The sequence below is a fragment of the Phalacrocorax aristotelis genome, chromosome 14 (genome assembly GCF_949628215.1).
Source record: "Phalacrocorax aristotelis chromosome 14, bGulAri2.1, whole genome shotgun sequence".
In the NCBI taxonomy this organism is placed as follows: domain Eukaryota; kingdom Metazoa; phylum Chordata; class Aves; order Suliformes; family Phalacrocoracidae; genus Phalacrocorax; species Phalacrocorax aristotelis.
The window spans coordinates 13,458,134-13,482,316 of NC_134289.1; the positions used below are offsets into that span (position 1 = coordinate 13,458,134).

The 24,183-nt window shown below is 45.6% G+C and overlaps 2 protein-coding genes across 2 annotated transcripts; one reads left to right on the plus strand and one right to left on the minus strand.

Annotated features, from left to right (window-relative positions):
- Positions 1 to 250: 250 nt before the first annotated feature.
- LOC142064626 (uncharacterized) lies at positions 251 to 5,432 on the minus strand. The gene is made up of 3 exons (XM_075109833.1): positions 5,252 to 5,432; positions 3,735 to 4,060; positions 251 to 3,645 (listed from the first exon to the last, which is right to left on the minus strand). The coding sequence occupies exons 1-3, from the start codon at positions 5,430 to 5,432 to the stop codon at positions 2,722 to 2,724; spliced, it is 1,431 nt and encodes a 476-aa protein (XP_074965934.1). The 3' UTR covers positions 251 to 2,721.
- Positions 5,433 to 16,800: 11,368 nt separating this feature from the next.
- TMEM254 (transmembrane protein 254) lies at positions 16,801 to 23,897 on the plus strand. The gene is made up of 4 exons (XM_075109534.1): positions 16,801 to 17,089; positions 18,562 to 18,665; positions 19,909 to 19,968; positions 22,294 to 23,897. The coding sequence occupies exons 1-4, from the start codon at positions 16,973 to 16,975 to the stop codon at positions 22,412 to 22,414; spliced, it is 402 nt and encodes a 133-aa protein (XP_074965635.1). The 5' UTR covers positions 16,801 to 16,972; the 3' UTR covers positions 22,415 to 23,897.
- Positions 23,898 to 24,183: the final 286 nt, after the last annotated feature.

Genomic DNA, 24,183 nt, shown 5'->3' on the forward strand with positions numbered 1-24,183 from the left:
AAGGCGAGTCCTCCTGAAGTTATTCACAGGTACAGGCCCTGTGTAATTAAGCAAAGAACCCTCTTCTCCGGGGTAATTTGCCTCATGGCAGGAAACAGTGAGGAGCTGGGCTGCTGAAAAGGCATCTAGGCCATGAACTGCTGTCTGTCTGTCTCTCCGATGCCGGCCACGTCCGGCCCCCCCCAGGCAGGCGCTTCCAGCCAGGACTCTCAGCTGCAGCGCAACTGTTGCTCTGGTCCCGCTCAGGGAAGAGGTGGCTGAGAAGAAAGGCATGGGCTTTGCGGGCTCCCACCAGATGAGGAACTCGGGACACCCTGCAGTGGGGCAGGCCTGGGCTGACCATAAACCACATTGGTAAATTTGGGTCCTCACTATCTCTATGTTATGTAGAAGAAAATAGTTTTCCGTATTCACCACACAAAATCCTCCTTTTTTCTAGAAACAGGAGCATTTTAAAGGCAGTAGAAGAGTAGACCAATACTGACAACACTTGGTTCCTGCCCCACCTCTTCCTCAGCATCACCTACTGGTATGACAGCAGAGATGCTTTTGGCACACAAGTCTAGGGGAAGCTACTAATACCACCACTGTGAAAGTACCTCCTGCATGTTGAATAAGCATGCAATTTCCGTCCTGATGTTCTCCACCTCCTAGCAAGGAGTGAAAGTTTATGGAAAGGTCACATGGGAGGGCTCTGCACAGGTTTTTCTTATTTGTGAAATACATACTGGGTAGGTGTGTTAAAAGTAACTTGTAACAAAATAAAGAAACCCAGTAACTTACAGAAAAGCTCTACCCTGAACTGTTGGTAGCTCTGTGACCAGAGAATGATTTATTTTTACTTGGACTTGCTCACAAGGAATATTCAGAGTGTATTCTGCTTCAGTGTTGGAAACGTGGGTTTGCTAATAAGGGAATCGTGTTCCCTAGACCAGATGAAGGGCTTGTAAAGCCTGGTATTATTAGAGCAGCCAGGAGTGACAGCTCAACACCGAATGCCTACCACAGCCGCCTTGGTGCGGCTTTGTGAGATTTGACAGAAGAGGATGTCTACAGAGTGAGAGGGGGAAGGAGCTGGATGCGCTGCAGAGAGCAGGCTCACTTTAAGAGTCTGTAACAACAACCCCCCCAGTTATTTACCTCAGACCCCTGTGAGGTAAGAAGGTGCTGGTCAATGCCTGGTGAGCGCAGCAGGGAGGATACCATGGGGAGAGCCGGTGCTGCCTGCCAGGAGCAAGTCTCACTTCCCATTAAGTAGGTCTTATGAGGGAGAGGGTATATGTAAATAAATAAGTCTTAATGCACATTTTTCAAAAGTTTACCAAAGTAGTCATATATACAATTATAAATACATTCAACACCTTGTACTTGGCGCTCAGGTCAAACTGTTTGTGTTCAAAGCACCTTGCAGCTATTGTCGGAAGTTACGGTTCTTCCATATTGCAGGAACGTGTTCTGATTCTTCGGGTCAAGGCAGAAAAGTTAAATGACTTCTTCACAGCTACGGCTAACAATGACTGACTGAAGTCAGGACTAATTTTCTGAACTTCTTGTGTACACACCTTCAGGAGACAGCTTTGTCACAGAGATAGCAGCTTTATTAATAAAATAATGGTCTGTGTTTATTTTTACTATGTATCTTTTCTTCTATAAACAAAGTCATTAAGTTAATAACATTTGTCTTAAAATCTGGGCATACTTAAAATATTCCAGAGCCACACTTTAAATGAGCAAAAAAAGGATTTGCATGTAGAGTTTTCAGCTTCCTAGGCCCAATATTGCTTTAATGCACAGCCACGGCAGCACATGAAGAACTCTTCCATCCTACAGCTGTCTTCCAGACAGCCGTGCATCCTGAGAAGTCTAAAAATAGGCTCAATGTGCAAAGATGGAACACAGTAATTTTTTTTTTGTGAGTGCAGTTCTACAAGTTCATTATCACCCAGGTAGAAAACGTTCATTTGGCAAATAGAAAATTACAATTTAAAAAAAAAGATAATTTGGAAAAAAATTATACAAAAGGAAATAATAAAAATTTGCCTTTTAAAAGGCTACACATGTGGTCATTTTTAAATGAAAACACTATACATTAAGTATGTAGGAAAAGACCGGCAGTGTTCTTTATCAGGAGCACACCTAAAACGCAAACACACCCAGTGAGCCGTCCCCTGCCACCACCACGACTGCTTTTCCCATGCTTGGAGCCCTCTCACGTTAACACTTTCTACACTAAAAACTATAAGTCTGTTTTCTACAGATTTCTTAAGTTAAAGTAGTGAATTCTGACCAGAATAGGAAAAAACCCTCAATGTGGTAAGGGCACAAAACCAGTGCCGCAGTCCCAAACCTCTCGGCAGAATTACTCCGGCACAGTCTGAACACAGAAAGAGTAGATCTCTAGTACTGCCGTGTTTGTGAAGAAGGTCAGTCTGTGCATGCAAGTTAACGTGAAGTTAACCGCCGATAACCAAAGGCGTGCAGGAATACTGCAAGCAGCTTGGCAACAGCTCCCATCGGATGGGACGGGGAGGCAGCAAGTTATGCTCCTGGAGAAGCTTTGCTTCTCCTTCCCCTCCCAGCCAGCCCACACACCTCAGAGCAAGCACTCCACACTTAGACCTGCAAAACCTCCAGCCGCTTGGGACAGCACTGCCAATCGAACAAAAAAAAAAAAAACCCCACATTGATCTTTCCATCGGGCAAGCAGATACACTGTCACTTTCACACGTGACCCAAATGACAGGTTGAACTCTGGCCGCCAAAAGCAAAAAGGTAACTTTTTGGCCCACCTTGCTCCCCGTTTTGCTCAAACAAGGAATCTAAGCCCGTTCCCAACATTTCGTTTCTTCCGCCCAGCCAGTGAGGGTCATAGCCACTTACTGTCTCCAGCAGCTGCTGCCCATACGAGGGGGCTGGAGCGGCGAGTGTCCCCTGATACCCCCCTTCGTGTTTTGGGAGTACCAAAGGCAGAGCGGTGTGACTAGCCGCAACCAGGGGCGGGCTGTGCCTCATCTGCTCGAGCTCAAGCTTATATTCCCCTTCACCATAACTGAAAGCGGAGCCCTTCCCAAAGGGAGAAGTGTTTGACTTGATATACAAAGAGTTCTCATCGCCCAGGCCCTGGTTAGCATTCACATAGTTCATGACAGGCCTCCTATACACGTTCTCTTTAGCTGCCAAGTACTGGTGATCTTCTCTACAAGACTGGAACACGTCTGCGTCGGAGTAGTAGCTTTCAGGGAAGGGTTTCTTCAGGTATTCCTGCACCTGCTGCGCAGGGAGGGAGAGCTGAGGGGGGCTCCCCACGCTTCCCGCCCCCAGCGGCACCCCTCTTCCCACGCAGTCCAGACCGAAATGAGCCGGGGTCTGACCCGGCCCCGCAAAAGTGTTATCCAGGCTCCTGAAATGAGTATCGAGCCTCGAGTACGGCTGCCCCGAGAAGCTCTGGTGCCCTCCCGGTAGGCCGGGCTGGGGACGGAGGAGGCTGGGGTCCGGCCCGAGACCCAGCGCCGCCCCCGGGGCCCTGTCCTGGCAGCCACCGCCGCAGCGGGGCGGCTTTTGCTTGCCACAGGCCGGCTTGGGGTAAGCGGCGGCTTCGCTCTTCTTGTGGTTCAGCTGCCGGGCCCTCCTGTTCTGGAACCAGACCTGCCGAGGCAGCAGAGAGTGAGCGCCGGCCCCCGCCTCGCCCGCCCGCCCGGGGAGGGCCGCCCCGCCGCCCTTCCCGCCCCTCGCACCTGGATCCTGGACTCGGGGATGTCGGTGAGGCCGGCGAGCTGCTCCCGCAGGGCGATGCCGGGGTACGGCTCCTTCTCGAAGGCGCGGACCAGCAGCTCCAGCTGGGCTTTGCTGAACGTGGTGCGTTTCCTGCGGCCGCCCTCCCGCCCGGCGCTGGGGCGCGCGCGGGCCTCGCCTGAGGGGAGAGGAGAGAGGCGGTCAGGGGCTGCCCGGCCCGGCCCAGCCAAACCCGGCCCAGCCACCCCCACCCCGGCGCACCCCGGGGAGGCTGACCAGCGGGGCCGGGACTGGGGGGCCGGCTGGCCAGCTCCATGCGGGCCGGGGGCTGCGGGCGATGGGGCGGCACAGCCCGCACCCCGCCTTAAGAGCCCTCCACCCGCCCGGCCCGGCCCCCCGAGGGTGACTCACAGCCGGCCCCCACACCTCCATTGTCATCCCATCACCAAAATACACATAATGAGGTCTCGCCCCATCAAAGGAGCCAAAGCGTCTCCCAGAGAAGCCCACGCCGCCGCCACGAACCCATCTGCCTTTCTTTAATTCAAATGGAGGGTGGATAATTCAATGAAGTTATCTTCCACCTCCCCTTCTCCCTGCACCACAGATCTGGGGCTCCAGTGGAAAGCCGGGGCTCCACCGGGTGCGGGGACGCCTCTAAACTACCCTTCTCCTGAAGGGAAACCATCCTGGCTGCTATTGTAATAGAAGCCTGACAAGTCCTTGTCTTCCCCATTTAGCTGCCCTGCTCCCATTCCCATCCGTGGGACTTTTCTCATCGACTTAACTGCAGTAAATAAAACGCTGGTGGCTTTACTAGACATGGCATCAAACACAGCAAAGGACAAAGCCTCCCGGGTCAGCTCGGGGAGAAGCAGCCATCTCCCTCCAGAACATGTCCTGAAGAGCTCAGCGCAACCTTTCCCTCTCCTCGGGCCGCTTTTTTTTTCCCCTCCAGACAGCTCTACTCATCCAAGTCATGTACAGAACAAGCAAAGTCTGTGCTTTCAGCCTAAGGTGAAATCATGGCCAACATATTAATCCAAAAGCGAGGCCAGAAATATTATTTAAGAGAGCCAGGAGTGACATAAGGACTTAGGGGGAGCAACAGTTGCAATGCCGAAAAGGATTAGATGTTAGAACAGGATTAGAACAGCAGCATAATTTGTCAAATGATAATTTGTCAAATGAGGCCGTTAATGGCTAGCACTGAAGGTGTCCAAGAACAATGGCATCATTACTTCATGTGTTTTTCATCTCAACATGTCCCCATTCATTTTCCAGCCTCGCGACCTGCTCCACCCTGTTCTGAAGCTGAAGGGTACAAGGGCAAAGCAGTCTGCAAGCTGTTACAAACTGCTTGCATTCTGCAGGGACCGGTGCGTCCGCCATTCAAGCAGCCGCTTTGGGGTTGAGCTGGGCCAGGGTTTTAACGTTACACGCACCACCACAGTGGTTCACAACAAAACTGAATGCCCTCCCAGATGGGGGCAACAGTCAGGCCCTGTGAGTCTGGTACTCCAGAGACTGGATTCCTTCAGCAGCGCTGTCCGTGACCACAGCGTGTAGTCCGAAACATCTGGAAACAACAGCTTGAAGCATTTTCTCGGTGCTCCTCCCCTTTCCTCTACCGTATCATTCCCATAAGCCTGGACTGTCATAGCACAGGTACATCCCACAAGATTTGTTTTCTTCCCCATAGTTCCAGAATAATTCAGAGTCTTTCCTTTCCATGTAAACAATAAATTTGTATTTAGGCAAGAATTTACATGTGGGAGGAGAAAAAAGCAGCCAGGTGTCAAGTGGTTCATCAGTTCTAGGTCCAGTCAAGGTGTGCTGCTTGCCCTTCAGTTTTAGTTCCATTTTAATACTCTTTTACTTTACTTCACTTTTAGTACATACGTAGGGAGGGGTGGATGAAGGCTCAGATGCAGTAATCAGACATATAAAGCTTGGTGGCACAGTTTCACTGACAGTCTACAGCAAATCCAGCTGCAGCTACTCCTTGTCCTGAGCATGCAGGGTGCAATTCTACCTGCCTTTAAGCCCCTGTATGGCTTCGCACACAGTCCTGCGCAAGCCACCTCCAGTGCACGCTTGGCTAGAAAATGAGCCAACTCACAGAGCTACTCCTTCCATAAACCGTTCACATTTTTTTGGCCAGGTTAGTTTGTGATGAGCTTAACTTATGCACCAGCGTGGGATGGGGATACACAGGAGCAGAGGGTAAAACAGAGTTGGGGAGCCCCGATTTAAGCTGGCAGAAGAAACTATGGAATCACACGTGACCTTCCCATCCCTCTGCAATTCTGTTACAACTGTCCATGGGGTGCATAACGAAAACTGTATCAAGGATGTCTGTAGGGTACCAAGAGAGCTTGCATACTCGTTCAGTCTGGCCACAGGAAAGGCTAGAACAAATGCTGTCATTTTTCTTTCTGGATTTCCAATTTTCATGGCAGAAAACATCATCTTGTAGGAATAACTACAACACAAAGCTGACCCTGCAGGCAGACTGCAATACTGATCTCAATAGGAGAGGGAAGCTGCCCCCTCCAACACACACATACACCTTATAGCCACAGCCAGTGCAGAAGAGAGATAAGGAGGAGTCAGCAGAGGCTTGCACCGACTTGCACTGCTTGCTAATAGTGACTGTCCATCACCACTAGCTAGGTCAAATAGACCAGGCTTTTGTTAACATCCTCTGGCTATGGAGAGAGCAGTTCACACTTCCCGGAGTTATTGTTTCAGGCACTCTGCCAGGCAGCCTCTTTACACCCTTCATTTTCAGAGATTTTCTTTGCAATGCTAATTGATAGAGACTTAGATTGCGAGTTTTGTTTTTAAGTGAGATTCCAGGAAAGAAGATGGCAATCTTGGCCTCTCCCCCACCTTTTCCCCCCTCTGCTGCTGGATCGTATGGACTTTACCAAACATAAGAGCTAATTTCTGCTACAGCTACTTTGACCATACCCAAATCCAGGCTACAACACTGACCAGCCCTTGCTGCCCGTGTTCCCTTGGCATCGTCGTGCTGTCGCATGTCAGTCGTAATAAAAAAAAACCAAAACACCAAACTGTTTGTGAGCTCCCCCATCTCTTCTCTAAATTGTATTGGGAATATAGTATCTGGAATTTTTCATTCATTTTGCAAATAGGGGAATGGGAAGTGTGCAGGGAAAGAAGCAGGAATACCCAAAGCAACATGCTTAACAAAACCATCTCTTTGCTTCATAGATTGCCTTCAGGCTCCCATCAAAATCCATGGAATTTTGCTAATAGATTTCAGTAGAGTCCAAATGTCTCAAGTGTCCAAGTGTCCCTCCCACTGTGTCCTCTGCCAGTGCTCCTTTATGCCAGAGCCGTGGTATAACTGCATCCACAGAGGAATCCAAATCGCACGTGGAATATGCTGAAAATACAACAAAAATTAAGGATATGTATGTAAAGGACACTTAGGAGAGACCACACAGTTGTTAGACAAGGACTAGCCACAGTGCTCTTTAAAATGGCTCTCAGAAAAGTTTTGCATCTATCTTAGTCCAGATCAGGGCATCGGGAGCTCCTCTGCCCCTCCAGAGCAGCCCTAGCATTAGGAGGTGCAAAGGTGACCTCCAAACCATGCTAGCATGACAGGATGCCAAACGACCCAGTGCACCAGGCGCCCACCTGGGGAGTCTTAGGACAAGAGCAACCCTCTGGAAATCCCTACATCAAACATTTTCTCGGGCAGTACAATGCTATTGATGTTTAAGCAGAACTTTCATCCTGAAGGAGGCAAGATCAATTTCACTAGTTGGTCTTCAGACATTAACACCTCATAAAAAGGATGCTCATGCCCTGCTTATCTGCAGTGCATCTTTAATTATCTCTTGGTACACCTTTTGCAGCCCATTACTTACCAGTCAACCCTGCTTTAATTATGGGCTTGGCAGTAAAAGGCAGCTCTTACATCACTGAAATAAAAATGTTACAAAGCAACCCGGGAGAATTGAAAAGAGATTTCATGTTCAAACAGAAAACTCTGGAATTCAGCAAAACAACGTGGATTCTCTTCCACAAAGATTCCTCTCCGTGGGCAGCACTGTCACAGCCAGCCGCACCTAGGAACCCTCCAAAGAACAGGAGCAGCCAAGTCACGGTTGTGCTCTCACCTGCTCTTCAGGGGAAGGAACATTCAGAGCAGCCTGTCTTGTTTTGAAAAGAATTCAATGGCCAGACATGCACACTTCCATGGTGTGTCAGGGCAAGCCGGGTGGAGACATATTTTGCACACCTTGAGCAAAAAGAGGGTTTATGATAATCCTTGAAAAATGTTACGATAATCCTTTCTTTCTAAGAGCATTCATTCCGCAGTCCAGAAGTGGCTCTTGGGAGAACTCTGTCACCAGCACCACTGGGCTTTCCCTTACGCTACACGCCTTTATTATGCCAAAGCATTGCTCTAGCCTTCTTTCCTACCTGAAATTAATGTTGTTTCTAACACCTGAAGATGGAGGAGAACAATATTGCTGAAAACAACATGAACCCTTAAGTCTTGCTCTGACTAGGTTCATATTAAAACACCAGATTTCAAAGTGAAAAAGGCATTAGATGAGTTTCACATACCTTTCCAATAATCTCACACTGAAGTTTTTCTGATATTTAATCCTTTAAAAAAAAATCATGGCATTGATTGTAAGCATCTGAAATTTGGGGCAACCATACCAAAAGGGCCATACCTGCTAAGACAAAATGTCTGTCTAGCCTGATATTTACCTCTTCAGCAATGGCCAAAAATGGACACCTGTCTAGGGAAGGCAGGTACCTAGAACCAGCTCAGTCAGCACCGTAGTGGTACTTTTACCTGGTAACGATGATGATGACCTCTGTTATTTTCAGCCCAGAGGCTTCCTGAGGTAGACGAGAGTTTCTAAGTGTACAGAAAACACAACATGCTTCTCTGTTGTGAAATTAACCAGTCGCTTTTTGAAACTATACAAAATTTTAGCTTCCAAAGCATCCTCTGACTTCCACAGCTTAACTGCGTGTTATATGTAATACCACTTTTATTTGTACTTAACAGGCTGCCTGCTGGAATGATTTGGTTCCTGCTGCCTCCCAGACAAGCATGTGACATGACCATTGCTGGTTCCAGCAGTTCACATTGCCCATGTTTTTAATTTCATCAAACCCCATCACTTGCCCCCTCCAGCCACCTCTTTTCCAGACTGAAAAAATCCCATCTTACTCACAGTGGCTGATCCACAATTACCCACCCTATGGCAGCTGCTTCATGCCTTTCATCATTCTTGTTGCTCTTTTCAGAACTTTTTTCCATTCTACCATATTCTTCCTGAGATAGGGAGACTGGAATGACTCTCAGTATTTAAGATGTAGATGAACCATGGTGTTTTAGGTATTATGATTATTATAATTATTTTTTTCTCCATTGCTTTCCTAATGTTGCTTTGCTTTTTTGACCATGTCACAGAACTACCTACCGAACTCCAGGGTCCCATTTCTGAGCTATAATGGTCACCTGTTGGCTGAACCTGAGAATGGTTCCTTACCTGTACCGTCATCATGCTGCCTTCTGGTGAGTTTTTGAGTCCTGTGACAATCCTGAAAGAAATTGTCGCCCCTTTCAGAGAGAAGGCTGCCTTAACTTTTAAAGGAAATGAGACCCCAGGTAAAACCAAAGCCACATTTGCTAACTCTGTGTCTTTCATTAAGTGGTAGCCTGGTGGTGTCCAAAACTGTTCATTTTTCTTGTGGGCAGTAGAACAAAAGTCTTGGGAGGTGACTGTGGGATAGCACAGACCTGCTGGGAAGGTAATGATTAGTGCTCCCACTCTCACACAAAGCAATGTCTCCTGCTCTGCTGGAGGGAAATCTCCCTCCTGTGGGACAGACCCACCTCACACAGCCGCACAGAACAGTGAGCTAGAGTTTGCATGGGCTGAGCCTGAGCCTGTAAAGAGTTCGGGTGACCACAGGGAAGGGCACATCAGCAGAGCAGAGTCCGCACCAGGAATGGGCTGGAGCAGAATTTCTACTTGTAATAAGCCTAATGCATAGATTATCAGTATCCTTGTACCCCTTTGAATGTTGAGTAGAAAAGCCACACAGGAACCCCTGTGGTAGCACACCTGTGTTCACTAAAATCCTGCCTTAAGAAACATAAAAAAACTGTGCATAAAATATCCTCCTGAAACCCAGCCTGGGTCCCCGGAGGGTTACTGAGTGAGGTTCAGTCTGGCAAGCCCTCACTTGCTCCAGCACCACTGAGATAAATATCATTCCATTTAAACGCAGCGGTACTTCATGCCCAGTACGGTCAGGTTCACAGTCTGCATTACTTTGTGGCAATCCTTTCGTATTTGCTGTTGTCTCCTTTCCTTTGTGAGGGACCGACGGTCATCGTCCTCACCGGTGCTGTTTGTGTTACTGGCAGATGCCAGATCAGCTCCAGGAACACTTGTGGACTCTTAGCACTTGAGAAGATCAGACCTCTGAACTGCAGATGTTTTAGGACAAGGACTATGTCTTTTTCTTGTGCTGGCAGAATACAAACACACCCATGTGATACTATAGAAATACTACAAATCGCAACATCATAGTCTGCCGAACTTGATTACGATAACTAGTCACCTAAAGATGAGTGAATTTGGCCTTAAGGCTAGTCTGCTGGGACTGGAGACAAGTTGTCTGGAGTCTTCTCCTCCCTGTTCAAAGAACTATCGCTCTAACCTCCCTTGTCAGTCCTACTCCTTCTCATCTCCCAAATAACATCCCCACCCATATGGTCGTACTGCAATGTGCTTCACACCCATCTAACCCATCTGCTAGTGACCCCATTTCTCTGCTAGATCTGTGCTAGACATGTAGAAAAAAGAAACAAACCTCAGAGCTAGAAAACTGTGTCAATTGACACGGCTTGTTCATTAACTGAGAAACACAATAAAGATGAATTAGCTGGTCCCAAGAGACCCTCAAAAACAGTGAACTAATTGGAAACCTTTCCTTTTCCCCAACACTGCAGTCCTGTGTTCACTACCATGCATGTGAAGAACTTGGCAACCTAAGGCAGTGTCTTTCAAAACAGAAAGCAGAAAGAAAAAGTTTGGAGTTCCTTCAGAGAGAAACCAGAAGCGGTATCAGATACCAAATACTATGTATTAAAATACATGTGCACTGTCATCAAGTGGTTAAAGAACAGAACAAAGCATCCAAATGCTGATGGTTGGCTGGAGACTTACTCCTTCAGCCTGTTTTAACCACTTAGTCTATAATGCTGGAGGACGCTGGTACGCAGAGTCACGGACCCTTATCTGCATGCGATACAGTTTTGAATAGTCTAAACTACTGAGACTTTTCTAATATGACCAATATGAACAAGGCTGTCTGGTCACATGTAATTTATCCTTGCAAGGTATGTTCAGTATTATTAAATAACTTCCCCAAATGACATAAAATATTGTTTTGCCCACATACCTTTAAAAAAAATCCTGCCAAATACCTGTAGCATATATATCCAATTAAAAAAATTCCACCCAATACTTGTGGCATAAATCCGACCTTTATAAACTGAGCTTTATAATGGATGTTACTTGTTACTGTTTAACTTTTTAAAGCTACCTCACACAATAAAACAAAGCCACCAGAGATGTTCACAAAATATTTTTAGGAGCACTAAAGTTATTGGCTTCCATCAGGTATCAGTAAAAACAAGTACAGAACTGTAAAATGCATAACTGTGATCAAAACTGAAGCTCTCTGTGCAACCTGACTTCAGACTGGTGAGCTTTGGCTGTCTATTTAGAAGGGCTTAATGAGAATTTTTAATCATGAAGCTGAAGCGCATCACAATATAAAAAAGTCTGTTTCACCTTTCTGTTCCTTTTTAATAACAGAAAAAATCCCACAGTGATAGCGTTAGGATGAACATACAGAACTCTGACATAAATTCATCTCTAAAATGCAGAAACTGAATTTGTAGTAAAATCAACGAGAAATTCATACCTTTATAGCTCATCGGTATTACTTACTTCTTAATCTTTGCAAAGAATAAAGTATTTGGCTGGGATCTTCATAGCTGACAATTTCCAAGACTTGAATTATGCTCCCAATTGTGTTAAAAATACGATAGAAGAAAACTAATTTTATCAAACAGCCAAGGAATCCATTTACCTATGACAAGGACACAGCAGAGATATGTGCAAAGGTTTACTTACTTCCAAGTCACAAAGAATATTCATTACAACAACAAGCAGCATTACTATACCCCGTTGCCGCTTCTTATGCATGTCTCACTCCTCTTGACATTTTTTTTTGTAAGTATGGGAATTTGCTGAAAATCTTGACCATTGACCTTGAAACTGTAATGCTTGTCAAATTGCAACATGAAATATTTTTAAAGAACGTACTTTTTCTTAGCTTCTCTAGTCCAAGAACTAACAGATAAAAGTGACATAATTTTTAACTCCCCATTAAAAATGAAAAATTATAGAGGACCGGTCATGTGTTAACTAGTTACATTAGGAATCAGACATTGCTTGCAGTAGTTTCATTACAGCATTGTGTCACTTAACTCTGATTAAAAATGTTTTATTGTTAATTCCATCTCCTTAGGTAATTTCACTGAATGCATCTCTTAAATACCAGCTTCAAATCTAGTTTAAAGTTGGCTGCAGTTTATTTCCAAGTAACTTCCTAAAAGGAGCCCAATCCCTTAAGCCCCATACAGAAAATTGCTGTTGACACAAGTCACATCTCTGACTCCAGTAGGATGACTCACACCATAAAGGTTGGTCTGAATTAGACTAATCCTCCGCCCCCCACTTTTTTTTTTTGCTAAAGAATTTTAAAAGACACAGAAGAGCTAACATGTCTCTATCTAGTCTCTGGCATCTACCAAGAACACCAAACAAAAGAGGCAGACTACCTGGCAAATACCCTTTGTACTTCCCGATGAAAGTGAGATAGTCAATATCTCTAAGTTAGAGATAGCAAATGCTTCTGAACTGAAGGAGGAACAAGTTTTCTCCACCACTAGGTACAACAGAAACTTAGTATTTGAAAATCTAAGGGAGTGATATACTGATATAAACGGTGTGTGAAACGAGCCAGCCATGCCTCAGGGATTAGGCAGGAAGAATGCACTGGTCCATTTTATTGTTTCCAGCAGAACCAGCCCATCTCAGTTTATGTAGCCCATCACTAGGAGACCCCAGGACCCTACAGACACAACTTCAGTGATAAACGTTTTTGAAAACTTACATAGTTGTCTTTGAAACCTCAAAGAGGATCATACGTCCCATTTTCACATTATTGTACGGTCAGTAGCCTTACCAGTTGATCTCATAACCAACATCTCTTTCAGTCTTAGATTCTTAAAAAGTACTCGCGGCTTTAATTACTGACCTAATTTGAAATCTAAGCCAAGTAATGCAAGTGAAAGAAAAATATTTGTACGCACTTATGAAGGAGCGCGCTTTTTTCCTTTCCAATTTGTTTTTTAAGTTTTTACTTTCTCTCTCTTGTCTATGGCCTTGACTGCTATAAAAATAGACTCAATTTAGCAATTTGTGCAGCCTGAAGCAGGGTAAAGCTGGATTAGCTCATCTTCTTCAAATGCTTGCACAGCCCTGTCATCGTGACTGCAGCTGTGCCGATCGCTAGCTAACAATATCTGCATGTTCTCCAGCACAGGAAAAGCCCGGGTAAGAACACGGAGCAGTGTTAATCCTGTCACAACAGAGATACATGTTCCAAACTATAAATCTAAATCTGCCTTCTGGTAAGCGTGGCCAGAGCTGCCCAAGCTGGCTGGCTGCGCTCAGCCTTGCTGATATTTCGGTGCGTAGTATGCTGTCGAGAGCTGCCAACTCGTAACAGCGTGCCGGGTCTTCATGCAGTCACTTTGTGGCACTGAGTAAGAAAAAAGGAAAGGAAAAATGTAGAAATCTCAGAAGTTACGATTGGTGAAGTAAAGCATGCAGAAATAGTTTTATTTCCTGTAAACTTGGCAAAGTAAATCGGTTCTGCATTTCTTCAATAATTCACATAACTGTTTGGGATTTGTAGTTTCCAATTTAGATTATACTAAATGCAGTTCACTGACAAATAACGTTTTGAGCGTTGTGGCCACAAATACCTGAAGGTAGGAAATAGGTAGGTAACCTATTGGTCCAAAACACAAAGGCATAAATTCAAATATTTTGCAAAATACGATAGCGTAAGCTTTTCAGCTAGACTCTGGAAAATTACTTCCTCAAAATTAGTTGTTCGGTACATACTAACATCGCTTAAGAAACACAAGAAAGACTAATCATTGACAGCACTGGATTCTTTGTCTTTTGACATCTTCAAAGTAAGATAAAACGCCCCTTGAAAAGTACGCTTTAAGGAAATGCAAGTTACTGAGCGTGATTCGGAGAAACAAGGTAATATTTAATGGCTGGTGCTGGCCAGACTAGATAATGCTACAGGACTTTGGGCTTTAATTATGAAAACTGGAACTATATTCACCTTCCTAAATACTCCAAAGCCTCCTCTCTCTGCCAAGAGAAACAGCCTTTTTTAAAAAGTCAGGTCAAAGACGCTGCCTTGGATTAGAAATGGAATCGCTGGAAGTCCACCCCCACAAAAGGTCTGAGCAGGGAGCTGTCTTCATTAACTATTTCACTTTCCAGTCCGAGGCTGTGGAGACGCCCAGGGCTGGTAGAGCTACCTGTGTCAACAAGGCTGGCAGCGAGTGGGGGCTGCTGTCACACACGAAGACTGGCCCCTTCTGGCGCGCCGCGTGTGGGCTAGCGGGTTTTGTGATCGTGGTCTATCCGGGCCAGGATGAATATCACTTAATAAAAATGTAAATCAATTATTGTTGGTGAAGGAAAAAGAAAAGTAAGCCAGCTACCCCTCCTCTGCCCAAGGCGACACAGCGCGGGCAGTCTTCACCGGAGCATGGCAGAAAGGCTAACATGACATCACCTCAGACCTCACCTGGCTGCTTTTGGCCACCAAAGCCAGAGAGATGCACGAGGCGTGTGTCCCCCTCCAAGGGGCAGTAGGAAGGGAACAGGTTTGCCTCCCCAACCCCAGCTGGGGGTCACACACCCCATGGCCGAGATGGCAACACCTTTCTCCTCCCAACACCTTGCTGCTATAGCAGCGCCTGGTTGCTGACCGCCCTCTCCAGTCGACTCTGCGCAGCAGCACAGCCATCCTTTTAAAAAGCCCACTGCTTTTTGTTTACGTGCTAATAAAACTGCTTTAATTATGCCCTTAGAACTTGTTCTTGGCGTGTGGGCAGAGCTCCTTGTGTGGGGCAGTCCTAGGCACTCCTACTGCAAAGCCCAGGCCTCCTCAGGATCTCAGCACAACCTTTGGACATGGATTCACAGGCAGGCAGAAACAATTTGTGTAGAATGTTCTGAAGAACAAGAAATTAAGTAATAGGAGACAAAAAATATGTTGAATTTTAGAAATCTCTGCCAGATACCAAGATGTTGTAGGTGGAGCCACACACGCGTTTCCTCTGCATCAGCAAAACAAGCCAGGCAAGTGTTTCATGCAGAGAGTATTCCATGTAGCCAACCTCGATGGTTCTATAGATGGCCTCCCAGCAAGTTTTACCACTGCAGGAATAGCTTAGCAAACTGTCCTGTAATCTCCACGGAACACCTCAGCAAAAAAAGCACAGTGCTTTGGGCAGGAATAGCTGGAAATGAAATACAGAGGGAGGGAAACAGAACAGTCTCAGAACAGAACTAACCCAAACACATGCAAAGCCAATGCCCTCTACAGCCACCCTTTTCTGCAGCACAGTGCTCCTGCTGGGAGAACCTGGGGACTTGCTGCATTAGTTGTTGAAGAAAACAGCTCGACAGGCATGCCATTAACACATAGTTAAAAGAGCAGCTGTATTTAGCCTTCAGGCAAGAAGAGGGAACGGCTCGGTCAACATTTCTCGCCCCGTCAAAAGTCGCTGTCAAGCGAACAGGTAGCAAAGCTCTAAGGCAAGCATGAGACATCCCGCCCCCGCCAGCATTTCTGTCCGTGGGCGCCTTTCCCAAGGGCCTAGTGACTTCTCTGGGCAGGCTTAGCACAGACCCCCAAGTCCCAAAATGCCACAGAGTGGAAAATGCTGGATTTAATGTTTTAATACGCTGTATAGTTTTCAAAAGGGAAGGCAGTATGTAGTGTTCTAGGAGTGTCTCTCATATATTGGTAGATCATATAGCATTATGTATGTGCATATTTACATGCATTTTCTACCAGGAATAGCTTAAGTAATTTATTTAATATACAGCACCGATCTCAACGTGTTTTATAACCAGTTAAATCTCATACGGTTGGACTTGATGATCCTAGAGATCTTTTCCAACCTTAATGATTCTATTATTTTATTCTATAAACCCAGGAGAAATTAACTTAGACCCTTCTAGCGCCTCTTTCAGCTCCGCCTTAAGTTGAGGGTCACCCAAGGGCACGATGCGCCTAAGCCTGGGCTTGCCCAGCCTAGCTGAGCCCTGCCGGACGCCTTCCCAGGGCTCCCCGGCCCTCTGGATTCCCCGTCCTCCCAAGCACCGAAGTGCTCAGCGCCAGAACTGTCACTAGCTGTTTGCTTTAGCCCGGTGGCGAGAAGCAGCGCTGATTTGCAGCCCCCGGGCGGGCTGTGTCGGCGACACGGGGCGCGCCTGTCGCAGAGGCAGCCCTTTCCGCCCCCCGGGGCCGGCGGCGCTCCTCGCCGCACGCCTTTCCGCCTTATTTCCCCTCCTTTTGCGGCTGTTCAGCACCTGCGCCACCAGAGAGCACCCTCGGTGCGGACCTGCTTCCCTGCCGGCCGGGAGGCTGCATCCCCCCCCGGGGAGCGGCGCGGCCCCTCCGGTGGCGGGAAGAGACGGGCCGCTGCTACCCCCCCCCCCACCCCCCCAAATGGCCGCCATACCCGGGGGGTGGGTACATGACACCCAGGTGAGGGTGGGGAGCGCACCCCAGCGCTTCCGACACCCGCCCCACCCCCCCCCCCCCCCCGCCCGCAGGCCCCGGGAGGCCCCGCCGCACTCCCCGCCCGCCGCCGGGCTGTCCCAGCCGCACCGCGTCCCGCCTTTCCCCGCGGGCACCCCCCGCTCAGGTGTGGACCGGGCCACGCCACCCCCCGCCACCGAGCGCGGTGGTATGGCCGGCCCCGCCCCCACCCCGCGCGCGGCCTTAGCGGCGGCGGCTGGACGCGGCCCCTCAGAGCGGCGGGATGGCGGCGGCGGGCATGGGGACGGGAGCGGAGCGGCTCCGCGATGGCAGCTGCCACTTCCAGCGCTCCCGGCTCATCTGGATGATCGCCATCACCTTCGGCATGATCATCCTCGGCGTAAGGAGCGGCGGGTGGGCGCGGGGCGGGGGGGATCCCCTGAACGCATCCATGAAGGAGGTTCGGAGGAAAACAAATCAAAATACTTTAACTGGACTCCGGAGTGAAGCAAGGCCGTGCGAGGGAGGGCGTGCGGCGTCCCTGGGCACGGTGATAGCAACCGGGTGCTGTGGCTTGTGTGGGTTTGCGTTGCAGGTCGCCCGCGAAAGCGTCTTCAGCGCTCCCAGGACTGAGAGCGTCGGGCGCCGGTAAAACTCGCTCTAGGACAGCTGTCAGTTATATCCCTAAGCGTGGTGCATTCACAAGCGGTGGCTTCAGATACAGGCTGTATTAGCTGGTAGCGTGGTTGGAAAACAGACTAGTTCAGTCACTGTGTTGTCTGAATTTCTAAAAACGGACTTTGGCTGTGACAGGTCAGATTACTGGAGTGGGAACATCGATGACGATTTGGACATATCTATCAAGTTTATGAGGTGATCCCTTGGCTTCCATGTGGTGTAGTTTTTCCTTCTATTTGCATGGATTTTCTGTGCGTAAGAACCACCGCGGAAAAAGCGACAGGCGAGGCAGGCCAGAGAAGCTCACAGAACAGCTTTTGGACCATTTCAAGACACAGAACGAGCTTTAAGCCGATATAAATCCATCATCTTGCCACATCCTTGGCATACCCGAATTTACATGTAGTTAGGAACTGCGGCGTTGATACCAGAGGAAAGATAAGCCAGAGTGAACTTTGGCCTAGCTTAGTGCTTACCTTGTGTCCCCAGTGGACCCTGCTGCTCACCGACTCCCTGCTTCTTCTCCACAGCCTGCTAAAACCAAGGCAGTGACAAGCACTGCAGACACCAGAGTGACAGGGAAGACACCTGAACGCCGTGTGCATCTTTGGCCTTGGGCTTTGTGCTCAATTATCTTCTGTCCCCTGTTCAAAATAGAAGAAAATCTGACATTTTCTTTTTTTTAAGAGACAAAAGAAGAAAGACTGATCCCCTAGTTGTAGATAAGTAGTTATTCCTCCCTCTCAGTCTAGTTATTGTTTGAATTCTTCGGGTCAGTTGCATTAGATTAACCTCTTCGGGACAGAGACAGTGTATTTTTTGCTGCTACCATGTGTAACAGGTAGTGAGCTTACAACCTAAATGCCACTTAATGTGCAGATGTACTCTTCGTACACAGATAGCAACCTTAAACTTATCACCTTGGCATCTTGTATGTCGAGGAAAAGATATTTCATAGGTTTGAATCTTCTCAGATAAGTGTGCTTTAGAAGGGTAGTGGTCTTGTTGAAGAATACAGGTCTTGGACAAGGATAATGGAATGAGAGTTGAAGTACTACGAACAGATGAGCCCTAAACCATGTTCGGCAGACATGGGGGGTGGGGAGGAGAGCAAAAAGAAAGCTAATTTGAAGATTAAGTTTATAGTAATTCTACCTTGAAGTAAGCTAACTAATTTTTTTTTTTTTTTTCCAGTGGGTAACGCTTTGGCCTTCAACTATACCTTATAGTTATTTGGGAATATTTGGTAGCTTCCTCAAGTATTTAGTGGAAAACCACCACAAATGGGTATGCTATGGGTAAGTTATATTTGACTGTATAATTATTTTGCATCTCTTCTGCTGCCTCTGACTCCTCTGCTTAGTCTGTGTTAACAAGCTTTCCTGTAACCCAGTTGTTAATTACATTTAAAGAGCTCTTCTTTCAAGCTCATTACAGCTAAGGGTGTGGGGCAATAAGTATGTCGAAGACTAGACAGGCTAAGACCAGTATGAGAGTTTAAAAATTCAACATAGAATTTGGCATCTGTGGTGTTATAGTGAGAAAGAAAAAAATATTAGGATACTACTTTTGGAGGCAGTTCTTCGTCTGTGTGTAAACTTACGTTTGTAGCACCTCCTAAAGGTGGTTCCTTTGGCCAAATTGTTACTCGAGTTGTCTAGCTCACTCTTTAGGAGCCTTTTTCCAGCTTCAATTAAAGGACATTTTCTACCCTGCTACTAACTTACTCTGATCCTGTCCACGTGAGAAGTAACCTGCTGAGCCAACTGCCCAGCGCCAAGTTTTGCTGGGTTACAAGAGTTAGTTTTTGTTACTTCAGTCAACAAGAGAGCTGGAAGACAATTCCCTGTAACCAGGTCTGACTTCCTGTGAAGACAGCAAGACTTTCTTGTATATTTTACCATGCATCACACAGAAGATATGCTTTCATCTTTGCTCAGAGCATCTTTTGCTTTAGCAAGGTATTAGATTGATCCTAACTGAATATCCAATGGAAGTTTTTTTAAAAAAGCTTCTATATGAAAATTTGTAGACCAAGTTTGACTAACAAGTCATATTATATATTCTGAATCTATACACACAGTTGTTTTCATAGACCTAAATTATAAAAATTTCAGTAGCTCATTAGGACCACTAAAAATACTTGTGTAAGTAAAAGGGTAGATTTTTTTTCCTGCTTAGCTGAGATTAACTTGTACTGCTTTCACTAAGCGTTCGCCTTTTTGGCTTAATCTAAACGCTGGAAGTCTTGGAAGTGTGCCGTGGATACTTGAAATGGCAGGTCCAGGCATACTGCATGACTTACAGTTCCGCTAACTTTGTCAGTGGACTTCAGTTTCTTTTGACACTACGCATGTTTAGTTGTTTGGTTTGGTTCCCCCCACCACCCCAAGATAAGAAACAGACCTCATGCCTTTCTAGGTTTAAGTGAGGCATCACTTCTATGCTACCAGTTTTACACTCTGTGCATAACGCATCTTGGGTACAAGAGTCATCTCCCTGTTACTTTCAACAAAATAAAACATGTTTTCTTTTTTTTAGGTTCTGGGTGTCCTGGTTGATTCACGTAGTGGAAGCCTTCTACGGTGTTAAGTTATGCCAGTAAGTTGTTCCCTCCCCTCACCCCAACACAGATTCTCTGAAAAGGATTTCTGATACGAGTGACATAAGCTACAGAGTGATTTTGGTGGTTCTCAGCAGCAATATTAGTTCAGGGGATACTGATACAATTCTTCAGTGATAGTCTGCTGTCCTGCACGAGAGGTTACTGCAGATTCTGCTAGTGGTTACGGTTGTACAGGGTGGCAAAAGCAAGGGATGGCAACTTGCAGAACTGGCAGCGGCAAAGTTTGCCAGAGCTTGTCTGTCTGCCTCTGAACTCACTGCTCCCTGGGTAACATTGCGTTTTAGGAAGCAGAGGGAACAATAGATGGTGTGGAAATAGCCTGATAACCTCAGGTGTTGTAACTTCATCAGATCTTACCTCATCAGAATTTTGAGACTGCTAATTACCTACATAAATGATTGCATCCTCATTGTGAAAATACAATTGGACACTTCCATTTGGGACTATTTAAGATCTACTTGTGTCTGCAGGTTTGTGAGATAAAATACTTTGACTAATCAGACTATGAAAGTAAGGCCTACTAAGTCTTAGGGTAACAAATTATTTGGAAGGGTATGCTGTCCAAATATCCTCCTTCTGTTCATTTAAACTTTGTTTGTAATAATTCAGAAGAACGTGGATACTGGTTTTCATGCTCTACAGAGTAGATGAACAGTCTGTTTGCTATTGTAGAAATGGTGGTTTTCCACTTCATCCAGTTCACTTCATAGCTGTCTGTCACAGGCTTCTCAGGTACCATCTCTTGGAGGCGAAGGGATTTTGTTCCATGGAAAGCTATTTAGGGTGGTTCTCGAGATAACAGAATATAGATGAGCATTTTCTGCCTTCAGAATGGGAGTTAGTACTAAATTTTTTACCAGGCTCAGTTTTAAAGCTACATAATTTAAAGGTAACACTCACTCAGATTCTGCAGATGGGTGGGTGTATAGACTTAAGGTGATGTTTAGGCACGAAGGAACTTGATTACCTGTGAATGTACCAAGTGGGTGTGTTGTAATGACATTTTACAGAGTAGTGTTGAAGCCCATAGGAAAGAGAGCACAGATTTCCTGCCCATCATTGTCTCTTCAGGCATACTTCCCTGGATTACTAAGCAGTTATACTTTACTATGAGCACCGAGCACCATGTACTTTCTACTGATGTAAAGGTGATGTCTACTCACGAACATCACATAGGAGGCATGAGGAAGAACGAGGGAGGAAGCAGATGTAAATTAGTTAATCAACATCAGTACCGTCATGGGCTGTCGACTTCTATTTCTGGATATGGTCTATTCAAGGAAGCTTGCTTTATATAAGCAGGGACATTTCTTAAGCCCTAGTTTTCCAGTTTCTGCACTCATTTGGAAACACTGCAGCTGAGATTTTTTTAAAAAAGGGTTTTCCGAGCTGATAAGAAAATTTAAGAATGAGCATTAAGAAATGTTGTGTTAAAGCAACACTTGCTACACCATTATTTTGTATGTGTAGAGGCTATGGAACAATTAAGAGATGAACTGTTCTAGCAAAGGTCAGTAGAGGGAGCTCCCTTGTAAAGTACTGAGTTGGAGCACAGCTAATGCTTGACATAATTGTTTGCTGGAAATGTGGAATCCATTGGGTTTGCTGTCATGTTATACCCATTTTTTGTCTGAGAATTCAGTAGTACTTCTCAACAATGAAGCGGAGGGAAAAGTGACATCTTCTGTAATACGCAGATGAATTCACATATGCCAAGTTAAAACTAACTGACATAGGAAGGTCCCCGCTTCATAAATCAAGTCAGGTGTTGTCAGCCCCCTGCACCTGCATTTTTCTAGGCACAAATTCAGGTGACATTGCTTCTCCACCCTGCATTGCCCAGTAAAATTGTCAGCCTCTTTGCCCTGCTGGCATATAATCTACCTTCAGTGACTGTAGCCAACAAGAAGTTATATACAGACTTGTGTGTTAAGATTAGTATTAAGCTACTCTGATTTCTTGGTTCTTTGTACATAAATGTCTAGGATCAGTCATTTCAAATAGCAGAGACTGAGATTGTAATTTACGTTATTGAGGAAATTGTATGCATGAAATCTCCCACAGAAGTTTCTGTAGAAATCTTAAAATCCACTAAAGTCACAAAACCTGGTATTTTTAGTCAGTACAGGAATTAGGTGTCAGCATCATTAATTTCAAACTACTAAGTTCAAGTGTTCTAATGAAGTCTGACGTGTCAAGGGTGGGTAGAAATATCTAACCTTACTTTTTAAGTATCACAGGACAGTCTGCAAGGCCAGAAATTTTTTTTGACACATTTTTTGCTTTTGTTAATGTTGCAGATCTAAAGGAATCACTGACCCGGCAGTTCAGTTCCACTGGTTCATCCAGACGCTTTTATTTGGGTACGCTTCCTTTGGTCTTCTGGTGTCTTACAAACCTTCAGCCAAGAAGCAGTACTAGAAGACAATCCAAGAAGTCACTTCTCACATTCTTCAGCCTCATTTTTTGGAAAATATCCTCACTTAAACGTCTAGGTGCTGTAATTAGCCGAATTACATTCCTGCTATGTGATGCAGTGCCCTTCTACCCAAGTAACTCTCCTCTTCCTAAAGACGACAATTATAATTCACTGGGCTCCGTGGGTAGTTCAGTAGAAATTCAGCCCTTTGGTCTTGGCACTGCCAAAGTTTAATGCCATTTATTATGCAAGACAACGAAAGTTGCTCCTCTGTAGTTTTCCACCTAGATTGTATACTCTGATCGTCATTGACAAGTCCCTGACACCTGTTAGCAGTGGTTGATAAATCACCTTTTCCTGTGGAAGAATTTTCTTCTAGAACAGGGAGGGTTATTTACAGCCACAAGGCAACTTGCACCTGTTTTATGATAAGATGTATATTTAACTATATTTTCTTTACTACTAGGATGTTTTACTGGCTGTGTTATTGTTGTTAGAGCCTGGTCTCTGTACTTGTTTCATCAACTTCTTGTCTTCCACAAAGGACAGACCACTCTATGGATGCAGGCACATTAAAAAGGCCAGGCCTCAGCTCAGGTTGAGGTGCAGCGATGAGCTTGGATACATTCAGCGCTTCAACTTGGTTTAACAGATGTGCCTTAAATTTCATGCAGCATGACCTCATCTTTTGAGTGAAGACTTTAATCTTTGAGTTAGAGTAGTGTAAACTAGTAATCCTGTAGCTTTGAGGGCAGCTTTTTTGAAAAGTAATTTATTACACAAGAAATGAAAACACCAATTAGCATTCCAAAACCTAGCTGAAAATTTTGTATTTGCGAACGCAAGTAGATGTAGTGAGTCAGCCTACACCACTGTTTCCCAGATGCTGATGTCCTGCCATCTATGGTTGAGAGACCATCTCGAGCACCCCTCAGAGAACTTCCTGTATGTGTAATGAGCCTTTTATTGTATGTCTTTTACTTTTGACTGGTTGAACAAGAATTTAGCCTGACTTGTTTTAGCACTTTTCAAAGTAATAACTATTTAAAACAGTAACTAGGGTGTGGGGAGAAGTTTTACCATGCCACCTGTGGTGCTACTGTTCCGGAAGAAAGGACAAGAAAAAGTTGTTCTTCCTGTAACGAAGAGCTCCACAAGGCAGTAACAAAAAAACTTATGCCTTGTGCAGGACCCACAGACTGTGATGCTTCTGATGGAGAAGTCTTATTCGAGCACAGGTACATAAAGGTGTTTTCTTTTCAGTGGGTACTAAAAGCACAGAGAACTGAAGCGTTTGAAATGGTGGGTGTGGGTTTTCTTTTTTTTAATGGCCAAGTGCTGACACTAACATTCTGTAGAGAACTAGAAACTCATGTTTAGTGGCTAGAAATCCAACACGAGCACCAAGAGCCTGAGCTATGTTTTACCTTGTAACCTTTTATCTTAGTCTGTGACCCTGGAATAAAGATTTAAAAAAACAAAAAAGTAGTTTGTTTTCTTTGTAATTTATCCTGGAACTAAATATCTACACAAAATACACAGGCATCATCATTACACCGGTATCAGTGTTCGCCCTTGGAACATACAGGGTCAGCGGGCAGTTTGCTTTCCAGAGCAAGTCCCACAGATCCCTCACAGGGCAAGATATTGATGTGACTTGTCTCTACAACAGGAAAAAAAAATGCTCCGTGGCACTAAAACATCTATAGGTAGAACACTTTGTGTTTCAAGATGAATTCTAACTGAATGCCTGATGAGCATTCACTTAATA

Coding starts and splice junctions, on each gene's coding strand:
- TMEM254 (XM_075109534.1), top strand. CDS start 16,973: ATGGCGGCGGCGGGCATGGGGACGGGAGCGGAGCGGCTCCGCGATGGC. Junction 17,090..18,561: donor TCGGCATGATCATCCTCGGC/GTAAGGAGCGGC, acceptor TTTTTTTTCCAG/TGGGTAACGCTTTGGCCTTC. Junction 18,666..19,908: donor CACAAATGGGTATGCTATGG/GTAAGTTATATT, acceptor TCTTTTTTTTAG/GTTCTGGGTGTCCTGGTTGA.
- LOC142064626 (XM_075109833.1), bottom strand. CDS start 5,432: ATGGGGAAGAAAACAAATCTTGTGGGATGTACCTGTGCTATGACAGTC. Junction 4,061..5,251: donor GAAGGAATCCAGTCTCTGGA/GTACCAGACTCA, acceptor CATCGCCCGCAG/CCCCCGGCCCGCATGGAGCT. Junction 3,646..3,734: donor TCCCCGAGTCCAGGATCCAG/GTGCGAGGGGCG, acceptor CTGCCTCGGCAG/GTCTGGTTCCAGAACAGGAG.